Below are 24,271 nucleotides of genomic sequence, written 5' to 3'. Positions count from 1 at the left end.
TCGATTTTGAAAATCAAACTTGCAAATTTCAGCTTCAGCTGAATCCCAAAGGAGCAAACTTGAAAACGATACCCACGTGTGAACTGTATTTCACATCCAGATGATGTGAATAATTTTGTGCAAACGGGGCTTGGTGGTGAGTTTTTTTGGCGGTGAATTTCTTTCATGTATAAGGCCTGTTGACCAATTGAAATGAGGTTGTGGCTCCTTAGCTGATTTTTCACATATAGATATTATTTATGTAGTTATTTTTGCTGCTTTTTATACGTTTAGTGTGTCCTTTTCTGAAGCCAGTTCGAAGTGTGCGCGTCGGGATAAAAACAAGCATAATTGTCTTTTATGTTATGGTAAATAGCTACAAGAATTCCCATTGGAAATTACAATGTCATGCCAACAACATATCAATAAAGAAAATGTAAGACAGATCATCGAGAAGCTGAGCTAATTAATATGAAAAAGGTATTCTGACAAGTGCAACCAGAGAACAGAGGTAAAGGAGATGAACAACATAGGAGCGAGGCGATTTAGCATCGCAGGCGCAAGATTTGGTGCAGCGTTTTTTTGAGTTATTGGAGTATGCGTATGTCGTATATTTGAAGAAGATAAATGTAATGGCGTCGGACTCGAATGAAAATGCTATCGCTGATTTTGATATAGATGATGTGATAGATTGGGACAAGCACGATATTCCTTCAAAGGTCTGTTGGGTGTACTCTTTGGTGAATATTTTACGAGGGAAACGAATGATTTCCCAAGGAATAAATCGGTGAGACTCGACCAAAGTGACCACCCTGGCCATACACCTAAAATAGAAATCAGTTGCATCAAAGCCCGAAGGAATCTCAAAAAGTGGCCTTGGTTCTTTCAAGAACAACAAAAAGATAGCCCGTTTTGATATCTTTACACTCAACCAAGAACATTTCAATCGCTATGGGCTTGTGATGTCAAAATAGTTTCAAAAGTATGACCTTTTGAGCTTGGACTGATGTTTTTGCGAGCAAGGACCAACTGCCAGAGCGTTTCATAAAATGCCCAGGGAAGTCCACATGGAATTCTTACATTTCGTCATCGTTTAATCAAAAGAAAGAAACAAACTTTGAATGTCTGCCGACCTCGAGTTTTCGCGTTCCTCTTCAACTTTTGGAAAACATCCATGCTTTGTAGTGTGAGATAGGAAGAAAGAAAAATTTTGTTTCTTAATGCATATTAGCAATAGTGTAGCTTACTTCTTAACTTGATCTGGTGAAAAAGTGGCTTAAACTACTTAAGTGAACGATTGTGAACCCGACGGAAATTTACATCCTTTAATTTTTCTGCGTGTTGTAAGGTGCTGAATGTGAAATGAATTATTCATTATTGTCCAATTTTTGTACGGCTTGTCGTGTGGTATTAAGCTCATTTCGTGTGTTCAACTCGTCATTGCAATGCTTACTTTTTTTAAAGTTTCATTTCTAGCCCTATATTATAAAACCCTTTATCTTGAACTTTGGGGGATGTCATCTTTCAGCTGTGGAGTTAGTCTGCTGTTTCCTTGAAGCTTCTCATTTCTTTTTTCGAATACACATGAATTGTATTAAATGGTATAAATTTGTCATTCATTGAATTTTTTTGTTATATAGTGTAGGCCTTTCACTTAATATTTCAATCTCACTCGTCTCTTAGGTTGCTTTTAATTTAAGCTAACCTGTAGTAAAACGTGGGAACTGGTAACTTTCAAGTTATGAGAGTTCCAACATTACAAGCAACCACTGGTTTATATTTTTGACAAATATAACAGATGATTTTAATTTTTCAAGATGATCCTACCAAAGAAACATTGTGTCCAAAATGTCTTCAAAATAAACCCTCAAAAGAAATCCTTCAAAGAGTTCACAAATAGTCCTTTGTAACTTTAAGAGACCATCATTTACCATTGTAATTGGGTATTGTCCTAGATGATTTCCCCCTGTGCTAATTTGAGCAGTGGTATTATGAGTTTCTTTTCCCTTTTTTTCTTAGGATGAGTTTGACCAACTTCATAGTTTGAACGTGCAGGCACCCGATGTTGTATCATCATCTCCTCAGGGATCATCAACGGTCAGTCTCAATAGCAACAGCAGAGATGGTTTGGGTCTTGGGAGCCAATTACTTGCACCTCCTCACAGAGAGCCTACAGCTGGAGCTATGATCACAATGCCACAGGTTTGTTTCTGCCCTTTTATTTGCAACATTGTTATTCACTACTGACTAGTTATCCAATGTGACAACGCATGATACATGTATCTTTTTATAACTGTTCATGTTTTCCCTAAAAGGTATGTGTGCGTTTGTAACAAAAGTTTTATAAGTGTATGTGGTTAGGGTAAATGCCTAGGGTAACTAATTTAGTGCCTGCCTGTGGTTTTAAAATCACTGCATTTACAAATATCCCTAACAAAGAAAGACTGAAATAATAATTGTTATTCTAAGTTTTGTTCACACTACACAATAAATTATTCTTTGGTAAGACAGCAAACAGCTTTTATGAATGTTGGGCACGACAAATTCTTACGTTCACTTAACTACAGTTGAGTTTCAATAGTAGCGACCCTCGTTACTTTCAGAATTAGCAGCCTTTGGGGGTCGCCACTTTCATGGGGTCATTACTTTCAAGGGGTCGTTACTTTGGAGACAAAAATCGTTTACAAATAGAGCTGGCGTGAGCTTTTTTTCCGAAATAAAAAATGAACAACATAAAATTAAAAAAAGAACAACATTTTACGTGTATTTGCATTCCATATGTATAGATTGTGTTTCATAAAAAGAAGATAACAAAGATAAATAAAGCAAAAAACCATATAGAAAACTACAGTACATGTGTATAGAGTTTTCAATTTCAATTTGAAGAAACATTCCTGTTGTTAATACGAAATTATACTGGTTTATAGTAGTTCTTACATCGCTACTTTAGTGAACTGATGTCAAGGACGAATGGTGGCATAAAGCTGCCCCTTGTTGTAAATTTAAGTAATTTATCTTGAACAATTTGTGACACTACACGAACATATTATTGTACATTAAATTTTTGACTATTGATTGACAAATTAATGGTATAGAGGTTTTTCATGGCAGCCATGTTGCATGGCAGAAACAATGAAAATGTTTTGCATAAGAAAGAACTTTTGTTCCCATAGGAAAAAGAATCTATTGTTCCTGCCATGCAACATGGCTGCCATGAAAAACCTCTATAGAGTATACCATTTAAATAACTTGGTCTCGCTACTTTCAGGGGTGATCGCTTTTTTCGGGAGGTCGCTACTTTCGGGGGGTTTTACTTTGGGGGGGGGGGGGGGGTCGCTCCTTTCGGGATTTACAAGCGGCCACAAAAAATTGACGTTGATTTCGGGGGGAGGGGGGGTGTTTACTATCGGAACTTTATGGTATTATACATAATTATTTTTCCTATTTCCTTAATACAACACACATTAATGAAATAATAGTTAAAAATGAAAGATGTGTTTCCAACTCAGCAAATGCTGATAAATGCTGAAGGTGACAATGATGATAATGTTGGCCTGACACCTCAGCTAAAGTAGTAACAATGTTAGGTCTTGAACTCTTTATCATTCACTCGCAACTTGAGGTCACATTGAATACTGACAACTTTTTAATTACTTTCTAACCAGAGGTTTGTGCTGATCCTAATCATGTGAACTAAAGGACAGGCTTAAGGTTATTCCTTAGTAATAGAAGTTGTCGTAAGATTTGAACTTTTCTTGATTGTTTCCTACATTGTGGTGACTCGAAATGTGCAATTAAAAAAATAGGTCACCAAGCTCGTTTGCGAGATAGAACTTGCTCAAGTTACTCATTTATTTAATCATTGCGACTTCATCTGTCAAGGACAAGTTTGTTCCATGGGTTCACGCTATGTTTGGCCGGAACAGAAGTAACAAAAACAGGTGTATTGTATTGTTCAAAAGGAATAATTTAATGTTTGTTTTATGGCACAGGCAAACGTCATGAAAAGGCACTGATTACAAATATTCCTCAGGCACATGATCTCAAGGAGTCAATTTTGTGTCCATGAGTGATGGCAACGAATACTTTTTTCTCTGTAACTTTTTTTTCTGACGTAATTTTTTTAAAAGTTTTACGGCACAAAGAGAAGGAGTAAGAGATTAAAATTATGCAAAAAAAGATAGGTCACCAACCTTGTTTCAGAGAAAACAGAAAGCAAACCAAGCTCAAACCCCACAACAACACATCTCTCTGGTAGCACGGTTTCACTTTCAGTCTCGGGCTGAAATGACACTTAAGCATCAGCAAGGCTATCACTCGACTTTTTTTGGGAGAGTCTTCCATTCTGCTCTTTACTGCTGTGCTCTGTAAACGGCAGTTCTTCTTTCTAGCGAACTTTCCCGCACGAAAGGTCACCATTTTGAAATGTCTTTGGCCACATTCGATTTATCAATATTTCCACATGGGTACCAGTCTTTATGGTTAAATTTAAATGTTGTTTTGTTTAGAAATCTTCCTTGAGTCTTGAGACCACATAAAGCCTTGTTGATGCCTGGATATGAACGTTGCTTACCCTGTGTTATGCGCAGAACAGAATGCGCAGTGCAATACTAGGGAATCACCTTAAGATCCAAGCAGTTTCGTTGTGTGCATTTTTTGTAGCTTGATATTTTTCTTTGATTATCACTAATAAACTGAAGCTGAACCCGGCCAAGTCGGACATTTTGTTGATCCATTCGCAGTTTCACGAGGGGCCTGCACTTGACTACCTGCAATTTAGAGATGAACGAATTTCCATCTCTGACAAAGTAAGGAGCCTTGGAGTCATTCTTGACAAGCACATGACCTTTGATGACCAAATTGATCATGTCTGTAAGTCTTCAATCAATCACTTAAGGAATTTATTTAGAATTCGTCCATATCTTGACGTGAATGCTTCCTCGACGGATATACATGCATTTATAACTACACGGTTGGACTATTGTAATCATCTATACTTTGGACTACCAAAGTATAAAGTGCAGAAGTTGCAAAAAGAGAGCTTATTTTTCATACTCGTGATCGGAGTTTAGTCCAAAAGCAGAGTTTTCTCAACAATTTTGTCCAAGATTGTATTTGGTATAAATTATCAAATATCTGTCTATATGAGAGTGTGAACACTCTCATATGTTTATAGTATGTAAAACGCGTCTTCTCATAGCTGATACACAGTAATTTTGTCGAGGATTACTTGTCATACAATAACATTGCGTGAAACATTGTTACAGAAGTGCATTATTAGCCAATATTGAGCTAATAGGGTTCTGTTTACTTTACTTTACTGCACTGCGAATTGCTGTTCTTTTACATCGTGGAATTCATACATTAGTATGATTAAGAAGTAAGAGATGTACTGAGTCCTATAACGTGGACAATATGAAGGAGTTATATCAAAACCAGTCGGCCTTGCCCTAGCTGTTTTTGCCCACTTTGGTTTACACTGATCAATATGTATATACAGATACGAAATTATCGCAGATATATTTATGTAAGATTACACACAATAAGGAAGTTGCACGGTTAACAACGGTTCATTTTTCTGTGTTCTTTAACTGACATAGATTTACGGCGAAGGACTGAGAAATTTTGGTCGGTTAACGTGATTTGAACAGATTTGAAATATTTTTCATGACCAGTCTGTTTTTAGCCAGCTGGTGTGTTAACCGTTGAAATGCGTCACTTTTTGTAAGAAATGTAGAAATCTCATTGATTTTGTGCATAGTTTATACTCATTAGCAACACCTTGAGAAAACAGTAGGGGACATAAATATAATGCCTTGTAGTTATACTTAATTGGTATTTGAAGGGGGTGGGGGCAAAAAGAGAGCTTATTTTTCATACTCGTGATCGGAGCTTAGTCCAAAAGCAGAGTTTTCTCAACAATTTTATCCAAGATTGTAGGTCTCTTCGCTTGAATTTTCAAGACCTGCTGATCCAGCCAACTTGTAAGACTAAAACATATGGTGATAGAGCCTTTTCTGTTTGTGCTCCGAAGATTTGGAACACTATTCCTTTGGAAATACGTCAATCCAGTACAGTTTCATCATTTAAGAAAAAACCTTCCTTTTTATTACATTTATTGAGAGTAACTCATTATATTTTTAATTTTTAGTTTTTAATTTTCATTCCTAAATTATAATTGTAGTTTTAGAGATAATTTTGTAAAGTGCCTCAGACAGGTAATGGATGTGAGCGCTATATAAATGAAATATTATTATTATTATTATTATTATTATTATTATTATTACTTTTATTATTAAACAAAAGGTGTCGTTGATTCTAGGAGCAAAATTAATAGTATTCAGACAGCTTAGATTTGTTTCTATTGAGCTCAGTAAGTGTGTGGCAAGATCAAAAGTTTGAGCCCGGGCTTGGCCCCCAAGTGATGACTATTGGGTAGTAACTTTCAAACCTCACTAGCCCCACTAGCCCACTAGCCTCACTAGCCCAAGCGATTCGCTCTGAACGCTCGAAACGTCAGCTTTTAGAATCTCTGTACGGTGGCCAATTTACATTATCAACTCCGTTGATAAAACCAAATTTTTGTATACTACTTCCCCACCGACGCAGCACCACAGTTTCTTTAGAAACTACTCCTTCATTCACTAGCCCAAGGACTAGTTAGTTAAAAAGTTAAGGTCAAGCACTGACATTTATAGGAAAACATAAACATCACTTGCAATCTTTGATATCAGGTGAACGAAAATTAGTGAATCTGAACAACCCCAGCACACCAAGCTTGCTTTCAAAAATATTGAAACCTGAGAGGTTGGTTATGAAAGCTAAGCCAATTGGGTTTGAGTCAAGATTGTGGTTGCAGATAAGGTGTTGTTTTCCTGGATCTGAAAATGCAAGTGCATGCTATGTCTAAGCCCTTTTATTCAAGACTCCCACAATATTCATTGGTTAAGGTCGTTGAATAAAAGAATTTATTGAAGATGTGGCTATATTGAAGTCTGATGTACTTTACAAGACATAACACACAAAATAACCATATTGATGACTTGGTATTCTTCTATTAATCCCCACAGGTTCCTCAATCATCTTCCATCAATCCTGTGTTTCCTGGTGGTCCTAACTCTTTGATTTGTGACATAAGGCAGGACTACCTCCATGCACAAAATCTTGCAGTACGTTCAAGAACCCCACCAACTCCTACTTTTCCATCTGAAAACTTTGATCTGCCTCCCATCACTCCACCCGGATCTATCCACGCATCATTTGCAGCCGGTCAACAGCCCTTGCGAATGGCGTTAATTTCAAACCTTAACAGATCTACCTCAATCCAGTCACAATTATCTTCATTTGTGTCACCAAGCCTCCCTCCTGCAGTGCGCAATTCAAGCATAAATCAGCAATTGCCTCCTGTGGTGACCGAGTCATTAGTGGAAGGTTCTAACATTGATGAACTCATTGATGAAATTGTAGAGCGAAATATGCCACAAGGTGTCAGTGAACCTATTGTTTTCACTCCTCATGTTTCTCAGCAAACAAATCCTGCTGCAGCTCATTTGCAAATGGCTCCAAATGCGTTACACAAGGGAATTTCCCAAGCCACAGTTTCTGTGACAAATCCAGGACATATAGCAGTTACTCAAACAAGTGGTACTGGAAACTCACCTTTGCACATGGAAGTTGTGATGGGAGGAAGTCCTCTAAATTCTCCTTCTAGTCCAGGAAGCCCTTTGACATCATCCAGGAGTTCAAGTCCAAATGCAAAGCCAACAAACCTCACCGGAAAAGTGTCCTCGTCATTACTAGCAGGAAATCAAACCATGAGACTCGCTCAACCTGGATCTCCTTTGCAGAGTGCTGCACAGACTGCAGTAAAAAATGCAAGATCTTTTCCAGTGAAATCAACACAAGGACTTAATTCACAAATGCTGCAAATGGCAGTCCCATCTGCGGTGGCTTCCATTTCCTCTGCTAAAGGCCAAGTTGCATCTTCTCAATTGCACCCATCCACCAATGTTCCAGCAAAACATTCCATGGAAGCTGCAAATACCAATCCCCAGAGTCCTAGAGATACCTTGACATCATCTGGAGTTCAACCAAGTGTTCCTCAGGTGCAAGGACAGACTATTGGAAGCACCCCTACCAAAGTTTCTCCTCCAAAACATGTTCAAGGCAACAAAGCTGGCACAACCTCTCTTCAATCTTCTGGCAAACCTATTCAAGCCATTTCCATACAAACTCTGGCATCCAATCCTGAATTACTCAGTCAACTTGTAAAAGCAATGGGACAGCACAATGTCAGGACATCAGGATCAGCAACAAATGTTCAGGGTGGCCAACCTTTAATTTGTTATGTTGTACCACAAAATTCAACATCAGGAGTGCGAAGTTCACAAACAATATCTTCAAGTCCACTGTCATCTTCAAGTCATCCAGATAATATGATTCTGGTTAATGCAAACTCTGCTGTAAAACGCCCAACAACAATAAACCCCCAGGTGGTTAATTTAACAAACACTGTTAATACTGGCTTAAAATGTAAACCAACAATATCTTCTACTCAGTTAAAAGAGACTATCAGTGGCTTAGAAACAGCTGTGAGTCAAAGCGTAAACCAAGAACTTAAAACACCCCCCAACTTTTCAGCTTTGACTGCACTTAGTAGTGGCACAATGCTCAGGGGAAACAGTAGCATATCCCTTGGAAAGCCAACCACTGCTGCTGGTATCAATAATATTCAGAAACCAATATCTACCCTCTCGCCAGTGCAACAAGTGGTATCCAGATTTCTTGTCGACAACTCAAACACTAAACAGGATGCCAGCTCTGCAGGACCTACCACATCAAATTCTGTACCATTATTACATACTCCTTTGTCAAGTAGTGGCAATGTCGTGCAAATAACCTTTGTTAATGAAGCAACGGCTATTAGCCATGTGGTAGCAGCTCCTCCTGCTTCCACCACATTGTCATCATCAGCATTATCTTCTGGTGGGATCCAGAACATTGGTGGGGCATCTCTAGCTCCAGGAGTGATTCCATCATCATCATCCTCTACATTGCTATCTTCATCACAAGTGTTAGACACCACCACTGGGCCACAAGCTCATCCTGATCAGCAAGATAGTGATGAGGATGACGATGACAGTAAACCATTATCTCAAGTGGCAGAAAACCTTAAGAAAGTAGGTGGCACAGATGAGGTCAAGAAGAAAAAAAAGAAAAAGAAGGACAAAGAAAAAGGTACCAAAAGAAAGAGGAAAGGAAAGGACAGCGAAGGTCTAGACATGTGAGTACAATGTACATCAAGTGAACCAGATATTGCAATAATTAAAAATGCTTCAATGCATCCAAAATTAGCCTATATCTGGTTTAAAATATTAGTGAATAAATGAAATGCTGGTTAATTAATACGAGAGTAAGCAAAAGCCAGTCGTGATGATAATATTGTTATATTGTAAAATTAATTTTATTTTCCTGCAATCTTGACATCGTTTGTGATACGCCTGATTTTATTGGGTCAATGTGCGCCAAAGTACAGTGGCTCTGAGGAATAATTTAAAAAAGGAATGGATGCACATACTGCAAGAATTAACAATTGGGAAGAACCCTCTACAGAATTCAGCTGCTTCCTTTATTGGCCCTACGAAAATTAGAGTTTGTAAAGTTCTGAAAAAATCTTTTCTTTCTTAAAATGCTATGGTGTATTAGCCTGGACTGTTGTTGATTGTTGTTTATCTGGTAACATTTCATGCAAGTGGGGCTGAACTGCTAACATTAATAATTTTCTTCACCATGTATATGGGATCTTTGTGTCGAGTGAAAGACAGGAAAGTCCAAACTGTACAGTTAACATCCTATTAAATATGCATCTCAGATGGATGCGCCCTATTATTCATTCATACATGTAAATTTTTCCTATTCAGACATGTTTCTCTAATTTTTTTGAAATCAATTTCTCGCTTTGTCTAACTTTATGCTAGTATTCTTGGATTTCACGACATCACGGCCGCCATGTTGGTGTCCCCAAACAATGAAATGGCGGCCATGTTGGTGTCCCGATCCAATCTTCCGGGAATTGAAAGCTATTATTATGCTAACGTCTTCTTTTGTTTTCGTTGAAAAACATGGCTGTTGATCATGTAAGTGAAACCTAAGAATAACTTACTAACGAAAGGGGCGCTGTTTAGATGCATTTGATACTTGATTGTGGCCAACCCTAATTGACTTGTTTTGTTGAAATAAAAATTAATATTAAGAATGCCATTTTTAGAACTGTTATACCGTTGAAATCCTTTGTAAGTGTAGTACAAGTAGCTCTAGATTAAAAGGGAGAATAAAGAAATAAGTATAGATACAATTAATGCTATTTATTTTAGGCCTCTTACAGCCTATGAGCTTTTCTTCAAAGAAACCCAAGCAGCTGTCCGGACAAAAAATCCATTGGTGAGAACTCAAAATATGTGAAACAAGACCTTAAGTAATGTTGTTATTAAAATCATAGCTACACTGTAGGTAAGTAATGTTGTTATTAGAATCATAGCTACACTGTAGGTTTTCTCAGATATATTTTAAAAAGAAGGTACCAATGTAGAAGAAGCTAAAATTGGCCACACTTTAGGTGTTGCTTGAGTCAAATGTTACAGTTGTTAATCTCAAACAATAACAAAGTTTTTCATTAATTTTGAGGTCTTCTAAGATGAGTAGCACAATCATGATGTACATTTGTGTAACATAGTGAAATTTTACAAAATTTTTCATGCTGCCATAAAATTGGATGAAAAGGAACCTGACAAAATCAAATAGCCTCTTAAGCTGATATCTTAATGAAATTTTTTGTACTTATGGATCAAAAATAAGCAATTTTAAATTTACCCATGACCCCTTGCAGGCATGGTAATTTCCTCATTTTGCCTAGATTACCCTAAAAAATTTTGTTAAATAACCCGAAATATTCTCATTTTTAACTTTTGACATTACAGAAATGTTAATTTCAGAGTTGATTATATGCTTCGCTTGATTCGCAATTGAGAAATTCCGGCGAAATGTTCCACATGGATTGCAAAAAACAGGGCAAAATGGGCTGAAGTCCAGAAAAAACCGGTTTAACTGGATAAAAACAAGTCAAGGCCTGGTAGCAAAGCTTGCTCTAAGGGAACGTTTCAAAACGTAATGGCGGATCTGCAAGGAGAAACTTTTGGTTCTTTCACGCTCTAAATTCGCTTTGTCAACCTCTGAACGTCAAGAAGTGTTTCAGACTCACAAAGAGGTCTCATTCTTTCACAATTTGAATTGTTTCTTTCTGAGCTTTGGCATGTAATTTGTACATGAGATGAGCATTCTGTTTTTCTTTGGGTTTTGTAATGTGAGCTCGGACAAGCAAGATACAGAGGACATTTTGCGAAGCTGTGCTTTGGCTCTAAGGCAAATTGTAATGGCGGACAAAGTGTTTCAGACTGAGAAAAAATGCTCTGGCTTCTCGTGTGCTGAGAAATTTTCGGTAAAACTTTCTCCAAAGCAACTACCACAAATGAGCATTGTCGAACCATATTTTATTCTGCCTAACCACAAAACATCCGTGGGTTACAGACGCAAATTGCAAAACAGCACTGAAGATTTTAGGAGCGTGACGCTCAAGACTGTTGTGCTTTTCGGCCTCTTTTCTCCGTCATTGGTGAGAAATTAACCACATTTTTTTTATTTACTGGTTGCAACATTGTTTATGTGAAATATGTTGTCGATTTCGTTGTGAGGAATAAAGTACAAGCCGTCTGAAGAACCTTGTTGTGCTCGTCTTACTAGTTTGCGTGTTACGCGTGACGCGCCATTTTTTGTCCCCAAAGTGGACAACCGAATCCGTTTATTCTAAACTTAAGCGACCGATTTCGCTAATCTACACAGTAAATGTTACTTAATATGTAGAAAGCATATCTGCGAAATGTGAGTGGCTAGCACTTTTTACCAGCGGAGATATGGCCTGAAGTGTTCGTTCAAGATACTGGTTTCCCAAATGTACATCATGATTGTGCTACTCATCCTAAAAATTTATACGTCTCTGAAACCTGTGCTGCCAAGAAATGTTTAGTTATTTTTGAAGAGTGATAAAAATAGTAATTGTTATTATTGTTGTTGTTTAGTAGGTTTTGTTGGAGGAACAGTTAATCTTGAAACCTGTAAACTGTTGCCATCAGTGTTTTGAGTTAGTTTAACAAATTAATAGATTATGAAATAATATATGAAATGGATCATATATGAACTGCAGATATAAGATCAAGTGAAGCTATGATCCTCGCAGTTATGAATGCAATTTTTGCAATTGCGTACAGAGGCCTGAGAAATTCAGGACTTCAACGGGGTTTGAACCTGTGACCTCGCGATACTGGTGCGACGCTCTAACCAATTGAGCTATGAAGACTGACGTTGGGAGCTGGTCATTTGTGGGTTCTAATGTTCGCATGGCTTCATAGCTCAGTTGGTTACAGCGTTCCACCGGTATTGCAAGGTCACAGGTTCAAACCTTGTTGAAGTCCTGAATTTTTCAGGCATCTTTACGCAATTGTAAAAATTGCGTTCATAATGCGAGGATCATAGCTTCATTTGAAATTAATAGATTGGTTTGATGGGTAAATTCAACATCTGTCTCCCAGTAACAAAGGGCTAGTGGTAGGTGACATCATCATCAAGACCTTCAATATAAACATCTTAACAACTTATTAACATTAAAATTTATTATTGGAAATTTTAACTAGGCTCAGTTCGAAGATATCAAGAAAATTGTAGATCAGATGTGGGAAACCTTGAGTGAAAACCTTAAAAGGGTTAGTGATTTTGTTGACAAATTATTATTTTCTTTGCTTGAAAAGTCTCTTTCTGGTAATACTGCTTGCTTCTGCAAGTTCATCTAACAGCTCGTAATAATTATTATTGTTTATGTACTCAATTTAGACATTTCAGGAGAAGGCATGGCAGCAAGAAAACCAGCAAAGAGCTAAGAAACTGTCACAGGTAAGGTGGTAGAATATCTGAAACATTAAATTTTGTCAACTGAGCAATGTTTAGGACCACACTTACACTGTAGCATTCTCTGTTTTTGGTTTCATTTTCTGTACCGGTAATTCTCAGTAACACACTTTTTCCCGCAATCCCTCCTTTTTTACCTCATCTAAAGTAAAATTAAGTCTGTATTTGGTGTTAGATAACCGCTCTGTGAAGGTGCTTGTATTCCTTTGTTTTTTGGTTGTCGTCATATATCAAGTACACATTGTTACTGGTAATGCTTGTGAGATTTTTTAACCTGGAGTGAGGAGATAAATGATTTTTTCCTTAATGTGTGGGGCCCTAGAGTGTGATGGCTAATTAGAGCTATGAGGCAAACATCTCCAAGAGACAAGGAAAATTGCAAATTTGCAAACTATGGCCTTTCGTGGTAAAACAAAATGGATTTACCACATGGCTTAGCTATCAGTGGTACAAAAATGGAAAAGCGGAAATGACACAAAAACTGACTGTTATCAAGTGCAACCTGCTTGAGTTGAACAAAGTACATGCAATGAACATGGGTCAGGGTGTGTGTTCAAATGCTTCTTTACTACTGTAACAGTTATTTCCATGTGAGTGGAAGCATTACTGTATGACGTATCCTCCAAAGAACCATGAAAGGCAACCACATTACAGAACCTACAGAAAAGGCACATGGCTAAGGTTAAAACCCACCTGAAGGCCTTCCATCCACCCATATCAACAAAGACAAAGACAGCACCCTCTCAACCATGCCTTGTTGTCTTCTATCAAGGAGATGATTGAAGCCAATCAAGAGCTGGTTACTTTCAGCTCCCAACAGACCACAGTTTTCAGTCCAACTCAGTTTTCAGCCATCAAGGTTCTTGTGTCTGCATCAGTTCACTCAGCTTTGTCCATGTTTCAACTTTTGTCTGCCACTCACCTTCCATCCTCACTTAACCAGCTCTTTTGCACTCCTGGTATAACATCTTCTCTGAGTCTTTCTAGACCATTAGACATTGTCAATTTTTTGGAGAACAAAATACTCAGGGGAAGCCATGGTAACCCAAACCATGTGCTTCAACTGCAACAAGTTATCCGGTTGCCGATGCCGTAACTGCAGCTACCTGCACAAATGCTGCTGCTGCTGCTATACCACTATGCATACCACTATGTCTTGCCTTCGCTAACAACCCCTGTGAGGGAGGAAGTCCTACGTTATGCCTCTTAGGGCCTGATGAACCATCTCCTGAGCCCACACAAGGATGTATTACCTGTCTCCGAAGGGACAGTGATATATTTTGCTTCCTATCTAGCTAGAACAGTGCTTCATAGCACTATTATTAAACGTTATTTAGCTGCAGTTCGTAATCTTCACATTACAGCTGGGTACAACAATTTCCTTAAGGCTGTATGGTCCTGCGTGGCATCCTTTGCTACCCGATCAACCAGGGCATCCATCACCTGCCAGTAACACCGTAGTACCCCTTGCCATTCGTCCTGTTCTGCAATCATTTCTATTATTTGGGCTGCTTTCAACTTAGTCTTTTTCGCCTTAGTTCATCATTCCCAGGGTAGCTGCTGGTTCCAGACTCTTTATCAGTCTAGTTTCTTGTCATTTTCCCAGATTTCTCTTTGGGCTTTTTTGCTTAAGGTAATTCCCTTGAAATTGTTCTACTATCAAACTTTTTTGGAAACTTGGCATAATTAACATTCATGATATGAACATTTAAAAAATGCAATAAAAAAGTGGGGTCACTGTGCTTGTTTACGCGTCAGCAGGCTCTTAAAATGGGGTATTTTTACTGTTTTCGCGTTAAAAATTCGAATCACCTTCACACAGAATTAAGCCTTGGTTACTTCAAAGACACAACATTTTATTTTGAAAATAAAGCTTCTTTTATTTACATAAGCAGTAACGCTTCATTTACGCCGACTTTGATTCCCTGGTTGTGGGAATATTGCACTTTTTGGGACAGTTCCGTGGTTAGCTTGAAGTCCTCGCCTTGGGTAAAATACACCCCGGTACGGAACTGTTTTCCAAAAAAAATTCATGTTCTACTATCAAACTTTTTTTCTTCTTCAGATATGGTCTTTATTAGACTGTTCTTAGCAAATACCTGAAAAAAAAATCGGGGGTCACCGTGCTCGTTTGAGAGAAAAGGAGCATTTATTTCGCTATCGGGTTTAGTTTGAGCGAAACCTCTTACGTTTGTTATGCGCACGTGCTCATGTGCGTGCGCTAATGACGCGAAAATCGTGCGCAGTAGGGATGCGCATTGCAATACTAAGGAATTACCTTAACCACTTTATTGTTTGGCACCTGCTGTCCTCTATGTTTTTAGGGGATGTTGTAGTGGAGAGAATGTTGAGCAGAATATGTTCTGTTTTGATATTGATGCCGTGTTTCAGCACCAGTGTGGCTCTTTGAAGAACTTTGCGGAGGAGTTGGCCCCTGTCACACATGACATTGCATTGTGTATTACTTCTAGCATAATAGAGGGGAAGTACCTAGCCGTGTGTAAGCACGCTCTCGTCAGTCCCATACCAAAACTCAACCCCCTGAAGTAATTGAGACCGACCTCAGTCAAATTTCAGTGCTTCCAGTCCTTGTGAAAGTACTTGAAAGAGTCCAGCAACGTCTTAACAGATCCAAGCTATCCCTAGTTACATACCTTGCTCATTGATTTTAGCACATGGCATTTGATCTCATGGATCACTTGCTTCTTCTAACAAAGCTCAAGGACATGAACATTAATAAGAACTTATGGACATGGATGCAGAGCTTTCTAAGTGAATGTAAACAGCAGTTGAAGCTCCCAGGTGGCCTCTCCAGCATTAAGAACTCTCCTGTCGGGGTACCACAGGGCTCGGTAATCTCTCCAGTACTGTTGAACATCTTTATCAGAGATTTTGAGAGCATTTTCCCTTTGCATCTAGGTGAGCGTATTTGTGTATGTAAATATGCCAACAACTGCACTGTATTTGAAAGCGTGACAAGGAACTGTGAGTCCTTGATGGAGTCCTCAACAGTCTGCAAATGTGGGCAGACTTGAATGCTATGGTTGTTAACAGCAAAAAAATAAAGGACGTGTGGATCTCAATTAACAAGTCATCCAGTGAGCCCGCCCCCTTGTGTGGGGGCAATAACCCTATCGAAAGGGATCCTGGTTTTCAATCTCCTTGAAGCATGGCAACAGAATGACTTGCGCTGGAATCGTCATGTGTACAAGACGAAAGAAAAAGCAAACAAGCGCTTTGTTCTTCTGTGAATGTAGGAAAGAGCAACCTGCCCAAGGATGTTGGAACCACCATCCACTACACTCAAGTCTGTCCACTGTTAGAGTATGCATCTTCAGCCTGGAGTGGTATCCCCAAACACCTCACTGAAGATCTGCATTGTGTGCAGAATCACAGCCTTTCAATTATTGGCATTCCGAAGGTTAGCCTACTTAACCTTGAAGAGTGCAGAGATGCAGCTTCCAGGCACTAACTCAAGAGAATTTAAATGATAAGGACCATCCCACTTACTCACTGATATTGATGCCTACGATCAATAGTCATTGTACTCCATTGTACCACATTCTAGGACTGATAGGCACATGAAGTCCTTTGTGCCAAGGAATAGTCGCATTTTAAACAATCGCTGATGTTCTCTTGGGTTTTTTTTCTGGGAACCTTATTTTTTTTGTACAATTTGCCTCCCATATTTTCATGGTTTAATTTTATTTTTGTAAACTCATTGCATTTATTTAATGATGGATTAATAAAGCTATTATTATTATTATTATTATTATTATTATTATTATTATTATTATTATTATTGTTATTATAGAATCCTTAAAGTCTTGCTCTTTTCACTTATGGTGCTGAGTTCAATCCAGGAGCTTGTGGCAGTCATAAGTCTTCTGGATTACTTGATGGATAGAGTCCTCCTAAGTATGTGAGCAGTCCCAAGGAGGATGATCTTTTGTAGCTCTGTTATTCAGGTCCTGTTGGACGGGCTCAATACTTGGATGGGTGACCGTCTGGCAATACCCAGTGCCTTGTCAATGAAAAACAGGAATCGAATGCTACTCACTAATCCTTGATTACTGCTTGTACTAAAAACAGCTGAGGTCAGAATGATGCAAAATTGTCATTTCAGGATGAACCAAGTACAAAAGTGACAAAAGTAGGCTTGGGAGATGTTGCTGCTACTGTGGCTACAGCAGAATCCTTTGCTTTAGCTTCACCTATTGTAATTGAAGATAGAAATGATGCTGTTAATAAACCACTAAGCCGAACACCAGCTCAGGTAGCGATAGCTAGCAAACCTGTAGCCACAGTCACTCCCATGGCAGCCACTAAGCCAAACAGTGACTCTGTCAATCAGCCATCATCCATTCCAGCTAAACCCAAGGTCAGTACTTAGTGAACCCCTTTTTGTTGATGTTTGACAACGGGTTGGGTAGTTTTAATCTCTATCATGCCATCTTTATTGTTTGTTTCTAAACTTGAGGAACTTATTTCTTGACACAAGTTTTTGTGGGGCTATTTTAATCTGCTCCCAAAACATTAACACCGTTGCTAGTAGCTTAGTATCAAGGCACTGTTAGACAATTTTTATGGCAGCACCATCGTGAGATGCATGCGTCATTGCATGCGTCATTGCTCACTGTAACATACTTTGCAATGCCCAAAAATATGCAAGACAAGTTGCAGAAACCATTGGGGAATGAGAATTGCGTTCTACTTTCAACAAAGCTTCATGCAACGTTGCACCGAATATTTCAAGCGTTGCCCAGTCCTGCAACTTGTGTTGCATTGGTTTGTGGCACCAGCCAATGAAAATGGTCCTTTAACCTAGTGTGATCATCGAAAACGAGACAAGTTGCATGAAATGTTGCCTAGTTAACACCCATAAAGCAACTTGTTTCCATAATGAGAACTTTTGTTGCAACAAAATTGCAAGACAAGTTGCAAGAAAACTTGCAGAGAGTTACGGCACCCTAGTGGGCATTGAACAAGGAGGCAGAGTGACATCATGCACTTCCTCTTTTCTGATCATAGTCCTGTTCAATCTTTCTTAGAATGTGATACTCAAATACCTTTCAAAATGCAAATCAGAAATCTGCTTTTTCTTGTGGTAATGGTATCACAGATATTAAAGAGCATATCAAATGATTTTGATCAAGAAATTAGCTTTCAAAATCAAAGGATATCCATGGCTTACAAACCTTGTGTTCTTATGGAATTTTTGTGTTAGCGCTATTTTCCTTACTTGGCTTGACTCTGGCATTTAAGAATCTAAAAATATTGTTAAAATCACCTTTTTTGACCTTTGCAGAAGAGTAAATTGATTGTCAACCCAATAAGTCAGCGTATGTGTGCATGCGATGGCTGTAACAAGCCAGCACGCACCACCAAGGAACGTGGCACTCAATACTGTAGCAATGAGTGTGTTGTCAAACACTGCAGGTTTGTCAGACTTTTGCATAAGCATAAACAGTTAATTTAATGACCCAACATAAATAGATAACAAAAAAGTCAGGTTGACAAACGTTTTAAGAAATTTATTTCAGATTCAGTCTTAAGAAAGACAAAGTCAATTTTCTTTTTTGTTCTTACAGTAAGTTTTCTTCTGTCAACTTAATTAAGTGGGTCAAACCAGTTTCAACACTTCGGAGAAAATTCACCATTCAGAAGGATTGCCTAAACAACACTGTATCAAACAGTTACATGATTGTATCTCAAAAACAAACTCTGTAACCTCGATTTCTGATAGTTGGAAAGTGATTAGTAGGTGAAGGTACAACTCTTTGCGAGAAAGAATGAAATTCTGGAGTGAATGTTTTTTAACTTTGCAGAGAGTTTCATTGTATTCTGGTGATCACTTTCCAGAACCCCTTTTCACTTTTGAGATATAAGCATGACAATATTTATATATGGTGTTTTTGATGGTTTTCCTGTTGATGTAGTAACCTATTACGTCACAGCGAGTGACTTTTGTTGTTTCATACAGTGTGGTGCCATAACATTGCCGTTTAATAGGTGAAACGGTCCATTTAGAATAAATGAAAGGTCATAATTTGAACTAAGGAATGAACATGAAGTGAAAGTTGTGGAAGCAACTGAGGCGAAGCAGTTTTGTAGAATCAATCCTTCTGATAAGAAAATCCCTTAACATAATTATTGCTAAAACTAGTTTGACAAGTTTATATTGAAGCCAAAAAGGATGAATTTCAATCACAGCACTCTTTACCAATGATTTGGGGAATCATTCCTCTGACTACTACAAGTAATGTTAATCACGTGACGCTATGATCCTCGCAGTTATAAACGCAACTTTAGCAATTGCGTAAAGAAGCCTGAAAATTTCAGGACTTAACGCGGTTTGAACTTATTTTACATCCGCAGTTTATTATATGATTCACTTCATATATAATTTCGTTCATTGACTCATTCATCACGGGAACATCTAAACCCACAAATGACCAGCTCCCAACATCAGTGGCTTCATAACTCAGTTGGTTAGAGCGTCGCACCGGCATCGCGAGGTCACGGGTTCAAACCCCGTTGAAGTCCTGAATTTTTCAAGGTTCTCTACTTAATTGCTAAAATTGCGTTTATAACTGAGAGGATCAAAGCGTCGCTTGATTTCATATCCGCAGTTCAATATTTATTTGATTCATTTCGTTCAAGCAATGTTAATGTTAGTTGAAACAACTTTTCTATTTGAAGCCAAAAAGGATGAATTTCAAGTCAATCACAGCACTCTTTTGAGTAATGTGCATCTAAAGTAGGAGCCCATCAATATAATTTTAAAATCCTTTGATATGTATTCGCATTGAACACTGTAGCTAAAAGCTCGAAACAGGCAGCAGGGAAAACCATGAGTAAGGCAGGCGATTGGAAGTGTGGAAAATCTTGCGCCATCTTTCCAAAACTGAGCATTTTGTGTGGGAATCCTGGGAATTGGTCTCATCTCCTGGATCATTCACTTTTCATTTCTTTTTCTTGTAGACTGGCTTTTACAGTATGGGTAACGCAGAGAAATATGAAAGAGAAAGCAGAAGCCAGTGCCTGACACCTAACTGTTAAAGAAAGGGTGATGGGTGATCTACGTGTAAAGATAATTTGACTCATCCGGATACCTCGTCTGTTTTTCTGACGCACCGTTTTTAAGTACATGGCATTGTCATAAAAGTGCCATGTGTACGGGTTAGAGGTATTGTAATAGTTCTTGTAATGAAAAACGAATTGGCCGCTTCACTATTTGCATCAACGTTTCGTGTTCCAGTTTATTAGTGGTGTTCATAATTGTTGTGAATAAAAGATATAATTTTTGTGAATAAGTTACACTGTAAGGAATTCTGAATACCTTAGAGTGTTGTTAGCGCCTTTCCAACTTTGATTAAAATAGAGTACGGGGAGATGTTGTTAACTAACTCGTACGTAGGTAACTCCGCGAAAATACCAACAGGCCAAGAATGCCATCCTTAATTAAGGGCAGCCGCCTTAAGCCTATCTCGAAAGCCCTATATCGTGCAACGATGATACGGCCTGTTGACATGCTTTCAAAAGAAGAGGACGCAAAATAATGGCAGTGTCTTGCCTTCAAATGTCTTCCTTTAAATGAGACAGGAGTTACGACTCGCGGAAAGTTTTAGAGCTTTTGAAAAATTTGCTCTTGCTTTCGATGAAAACCGGACATCATTTCTTCCTATTGATGATCTGAGTCAACAGCAAGTTTGAAGGTCTGTCCGGACATACAGACAATTGCAAATCTGCTTTGAACATGTGGTATATTTAACTTGCGAAAGATGTGTCGTTAGAGCTCGACGATAAAAAGTGTCAAAGTGTGGTTTCCTTTACAATATTACATGAGAAATATGATTGTTTAGTAAAATAAATTATTGATTACTATGTGCTTGTCATCTTGTAAATTAGTTTTAAAAACACAGGGAGAAGAAATAGTAAGAGGCCGTAAGACAAGTTACATTACCAATAGTAAGGTAAAGACAGTCCGTTACGAGCCTAGAAGGCCCACCAGGCCGACACTTATCTCCGGTTTCTGTAGCATGAAGCGACTAGGAGTTTTTCTACTCCCCTCTGGATGGGCAGGGTTACCCCCAGCATTTTCGCCGGTACCCATTTATACACCTGGGTGGAGAGAGGCACCATGAGAGTAAAGTGTCTTGCCCAAGAACACAACACAATGTCCCCAGCCAGGACCCGAACACGGACCACTCGATCCGGAGTCGAGCACACTGACCATGAGGCCACCGTGCCTCCCACCAATAGTTATCGCAGTATGAAATAGGTCGTTTCCTTTTGCATTTGGCATGTTATTCAATAACATTGAATAACAATAATTTCTTCTTTCCAATAGGCCCTTTGCGTGACCGTGACACGGGACCTTGAGATTTTACAGTGATTTTACTGCTTTAAAAATTTATTAAGATTTATGTGGGAAACAGCTGCTGTTGCAAAGCTTGCCGTCCAGCATTAAACTCACCATAAGATCTCTCACATAAATGTCAGTGGCCTCAAAATTGACAGTCGTACTAATTTCATCAGGGTTCGTGCAACTCCTTGAAGTCCTTGAAAAGCCCTGGAATTGAATTTTGGACTTCCAAGGGTGCGTGAAAAGCCCTTGAAAAAAGGGATTTTGTGGAAAACTGCTTGAATTTTTGCCTGGGTGAAAATTGTTGAGAATTTCATCATGCTAAGCTAAAAAGATATTTCAAGAATTGAGCCCAAGATTGAGTATAAGGGAAACATTAAAATCAAAAATTAAAATGCCCGTTTGTGCACTTAACTTGCATGATGTGGTAAGTAATATTAAGGTGGCTTTTTCAGCAAAGAAAACACTGAAACACTATGTATGGCATAGACATCGTCTTATAAAGACTCCTTGAAAACTCAATTTTTGGTTCTTGAAAACTTCTTGAATACTCCTGGAATTTTATAGACAAAATCCAGCACGAATCCTGTTTCATCACGCTCTTTCCCATTTCAGGCATCTATTTTGTACCACGACATTTTTTTGATTGACACGGTCATGCAAAAGAGCTTATTCTTGGGTTTCACTCACGTGATCAACAGCCATGTTTTTTAACGAAAACAAAAGAAGACGTTAGCATAATAATAGCTTTCAATTCCCGGAGGATTGGATCGGGACAGCAACATGGCCGCCATTTCATTGTTTGGGGACATCAACATGGCGGCCGTGACGCCGATTTGGCTGCTCATACGTAAGATTTCGCCTCGTAGAGACACGTTTAAGAAGAGGCAGCCCAAGTAGGATTTGAACTCGGTATCACTTCCTTCAGAGGCAATCGCAAGTTTTAAGCCTTTAGGAGACAACTGTTTAGTTCAACTGAAATTTTCCTACTTAAGGAGGCTCGAAAGGGTTTTTTTGTTGCTATAGTGTTTGTGAAACGATGAAAGATAACAAAGAAGGATATTTCATATCATGCTGTTTACTATTTCCAAATCTCTCTCTTTGTTCTAGAGATATTCAAGTTTTTAAAATACTCAAATTAGCCAAGTGATGACAGCATACACTCAACCAAATTTTGATCAAATATGATGAAAAAAGATATGTCAGCCAATTTGTATCAGAAATGCTTGCTTCTTTGCAGTAAGGCCCGTGTGCCGAATCTAATGCAAATGAGAAAAATTTGCTCATTTGCGTTAGATTCGGCACATGTAAAATGCGACGTTTAAAACGGGCCTAAGATTCTAGTAGATGTGCTCCATAAAATCTGGGCATACCAGTTTTGTTACCATGGCAACATACTGGGTTCCTGTCAAATGCTTATCCCTTGAATTTTTAGGTTTATCACATAGAATTCCAGGAAAGATTAAAAACGCCGTTTGGAAATATCTACCGTTTTACCGTTTGGAAATATCTGCATTGGTTCTGGAGATATTTAGGTTTGAAAAATTTGTAAAATATGCAAATGAGAGGACTGATGACGTCATTCACGCAACCCAATAAAACATCGTGAAAAAAAATTGAGCGACCTCGGTCAATTTCCAGCAGAGACCATTGAAACTTGGTAGGCTAATAGTTCTTCAGGCAACACACCTGCGGCTATTTAACAAACTGATATCAGTTTTTCATGCGTCTGTCCTGTTATTGATCATGAATTTCATCAGAACATTGTCCAAGTAGCTGTGGATCCACGAGGCGATAGCCAAAGGTGACCAGCGAAGTCTTTACATAAGGGAGGTCTGGAACCCATGACCCGGAGCCTACAACTTGTCACGACGTTTTCACAGACCGATTTATTTTTAGATTGAATTTCCCGAGAATGAGACTCCCACAGGAGCCCGATGACCAATGGCAAGTAACTAACCTGGCGTCATAGGGTCACCGAACCGGAACTGCCTTTGTTTGTTTTCGGAAAAGTAGTCTAAAAATAGATCGGTCAGCAAAAATGCCGTGACATAGGCCCAGTATGGAGTTGTAGGCTCCGGGTCATGGGCTCCTGCCTTTGATCATAGTAGCACTTTAACCGCCATTAATATCTTTATAATCTTGAGAGAGCTGGATCGAGGAGAAAATGACGTCAAAGATTCACTGGTTTTAGAATGTAATGCGTGTGTACGCGCCTGAATTAATATCCAGCACGGCCTTTCAGACTTTTAAACTCGTGTCTTGCATATCTAATAAGTTGCATTCATACCCTGACGTTTCAAGCCAGTGAGTAAATGACTTCACTATTCACCAGATCCAACCCTTTGAGGTCCAGTCAAACAGTTTTGAACGTCACTAATTGGGGAACGCGAAATCCAAAACTTTCACTCAAAATAAGCAGCCTTTGGATATAAATTAAAGCTCAAACTTTTGCCAGTCAGGTGTTAAGCAAACACTTTCAAAATCCGAGGGGAAAAAGGTGATTTTTGATCATAGTACCACCTTAAAATAGCTTCTTGTTTGTAAATAATTGTTGCATAAATTAAATTTGGTCAAGAACGTAAAATTCACCAGCGAGCTCCGCCCGCGCCGAAGGTGCGCGCGCGCGGAGCACCATTGTTAAGAAAATATGGTAACCCATCGATGCAAGAAATATTGGTTTTATAGCCATGACGTCACCGACCGTCCGTACGTACGTACTTACGTCCACCCCTCCATGTATGCCAATGTGACCAGTATCATGCTAGTTTACAGCATATATCTTTGATATTGGACATCCATGTTTTGATCAGTTGACACCTCTCAGAACAAGGTATCCGCTAACCAGTATTACGTGACCATATCGCGGGCTCAAGCCACCACTGACCAGGTACTGGTTTTCGCTTGGAT

General features: G+C 38.7%; 1 protein-coding gene across 1 annotated transcript; it reads left to right on the top strand.

Moving 5' to 3' along the window:
* Nucleotides 1–576: 576 nt before the first annotated feature.
* On the top strand, nt 577–20,880 carry LOC137999126 (uncharacterized). The gene is made up of 9 exons (XM_068844972.1): nt 577–698; nt 1,999–2,181; nt 7,050–9,262; nt 10,353–10,419; nt 12,723–12,791; nt 12,919–12,978; nt 17,120–17,374; nt 18,302–18,432; nt 19,978–20,880. The coding sequence occupies exons 1-9, from the start codon at nt 612–614 to the stop codon at nt 20,039–20,041; spliced, it is 3,129 nt and encodes a 1,042-aa protein (XP_068701073.1). The 5' UTR covers nt 577–611; the 3' UTR covers nt 20,042–20,880.
* Nucleotides 20,881–24,271: the final 3,391 nt, after the last annotated feature.

This window comes from Montipora foliosa, chromosome 1, assembly GCF_036669935.1.
Source record: "Montipora foliosa isolate CH-2021 chromosome 1, ASM3666993v2, whole genome shotgun sequence".
Lineage (NCBI taxonomy): Eukaryota > Metazoa > Cnidaria > Anthozoa > Scleractinia > Acroporidae > Montipora > Montipora foliosa.
This window is presented reverse-complemented; position numbering and strand designations above follow the sequence as displayed.

Coding starts and splice junctions, on each gene's coding strand:
- LOC137999126 (XM_068844972.1), top strand. CDS start 612: ATGGCGTCGGACTCGAATGAAAATGCTATCGCTGATTTTGATATAGAT. Junction 2,182..7,049: donor CTATGATCACAATGCCACAG/GTTTGTTTCTGC, acceptor TAATCCCCACAG/GTTCCTCAATCATCTTCCAT. Junction 17,375..18,301: donor CCATTCCAGCTAAACCCAAG/GTCAGTACTTAG, acceptor TGACCTTTGCAG/AAGAGTAAATTGATTGTCAA.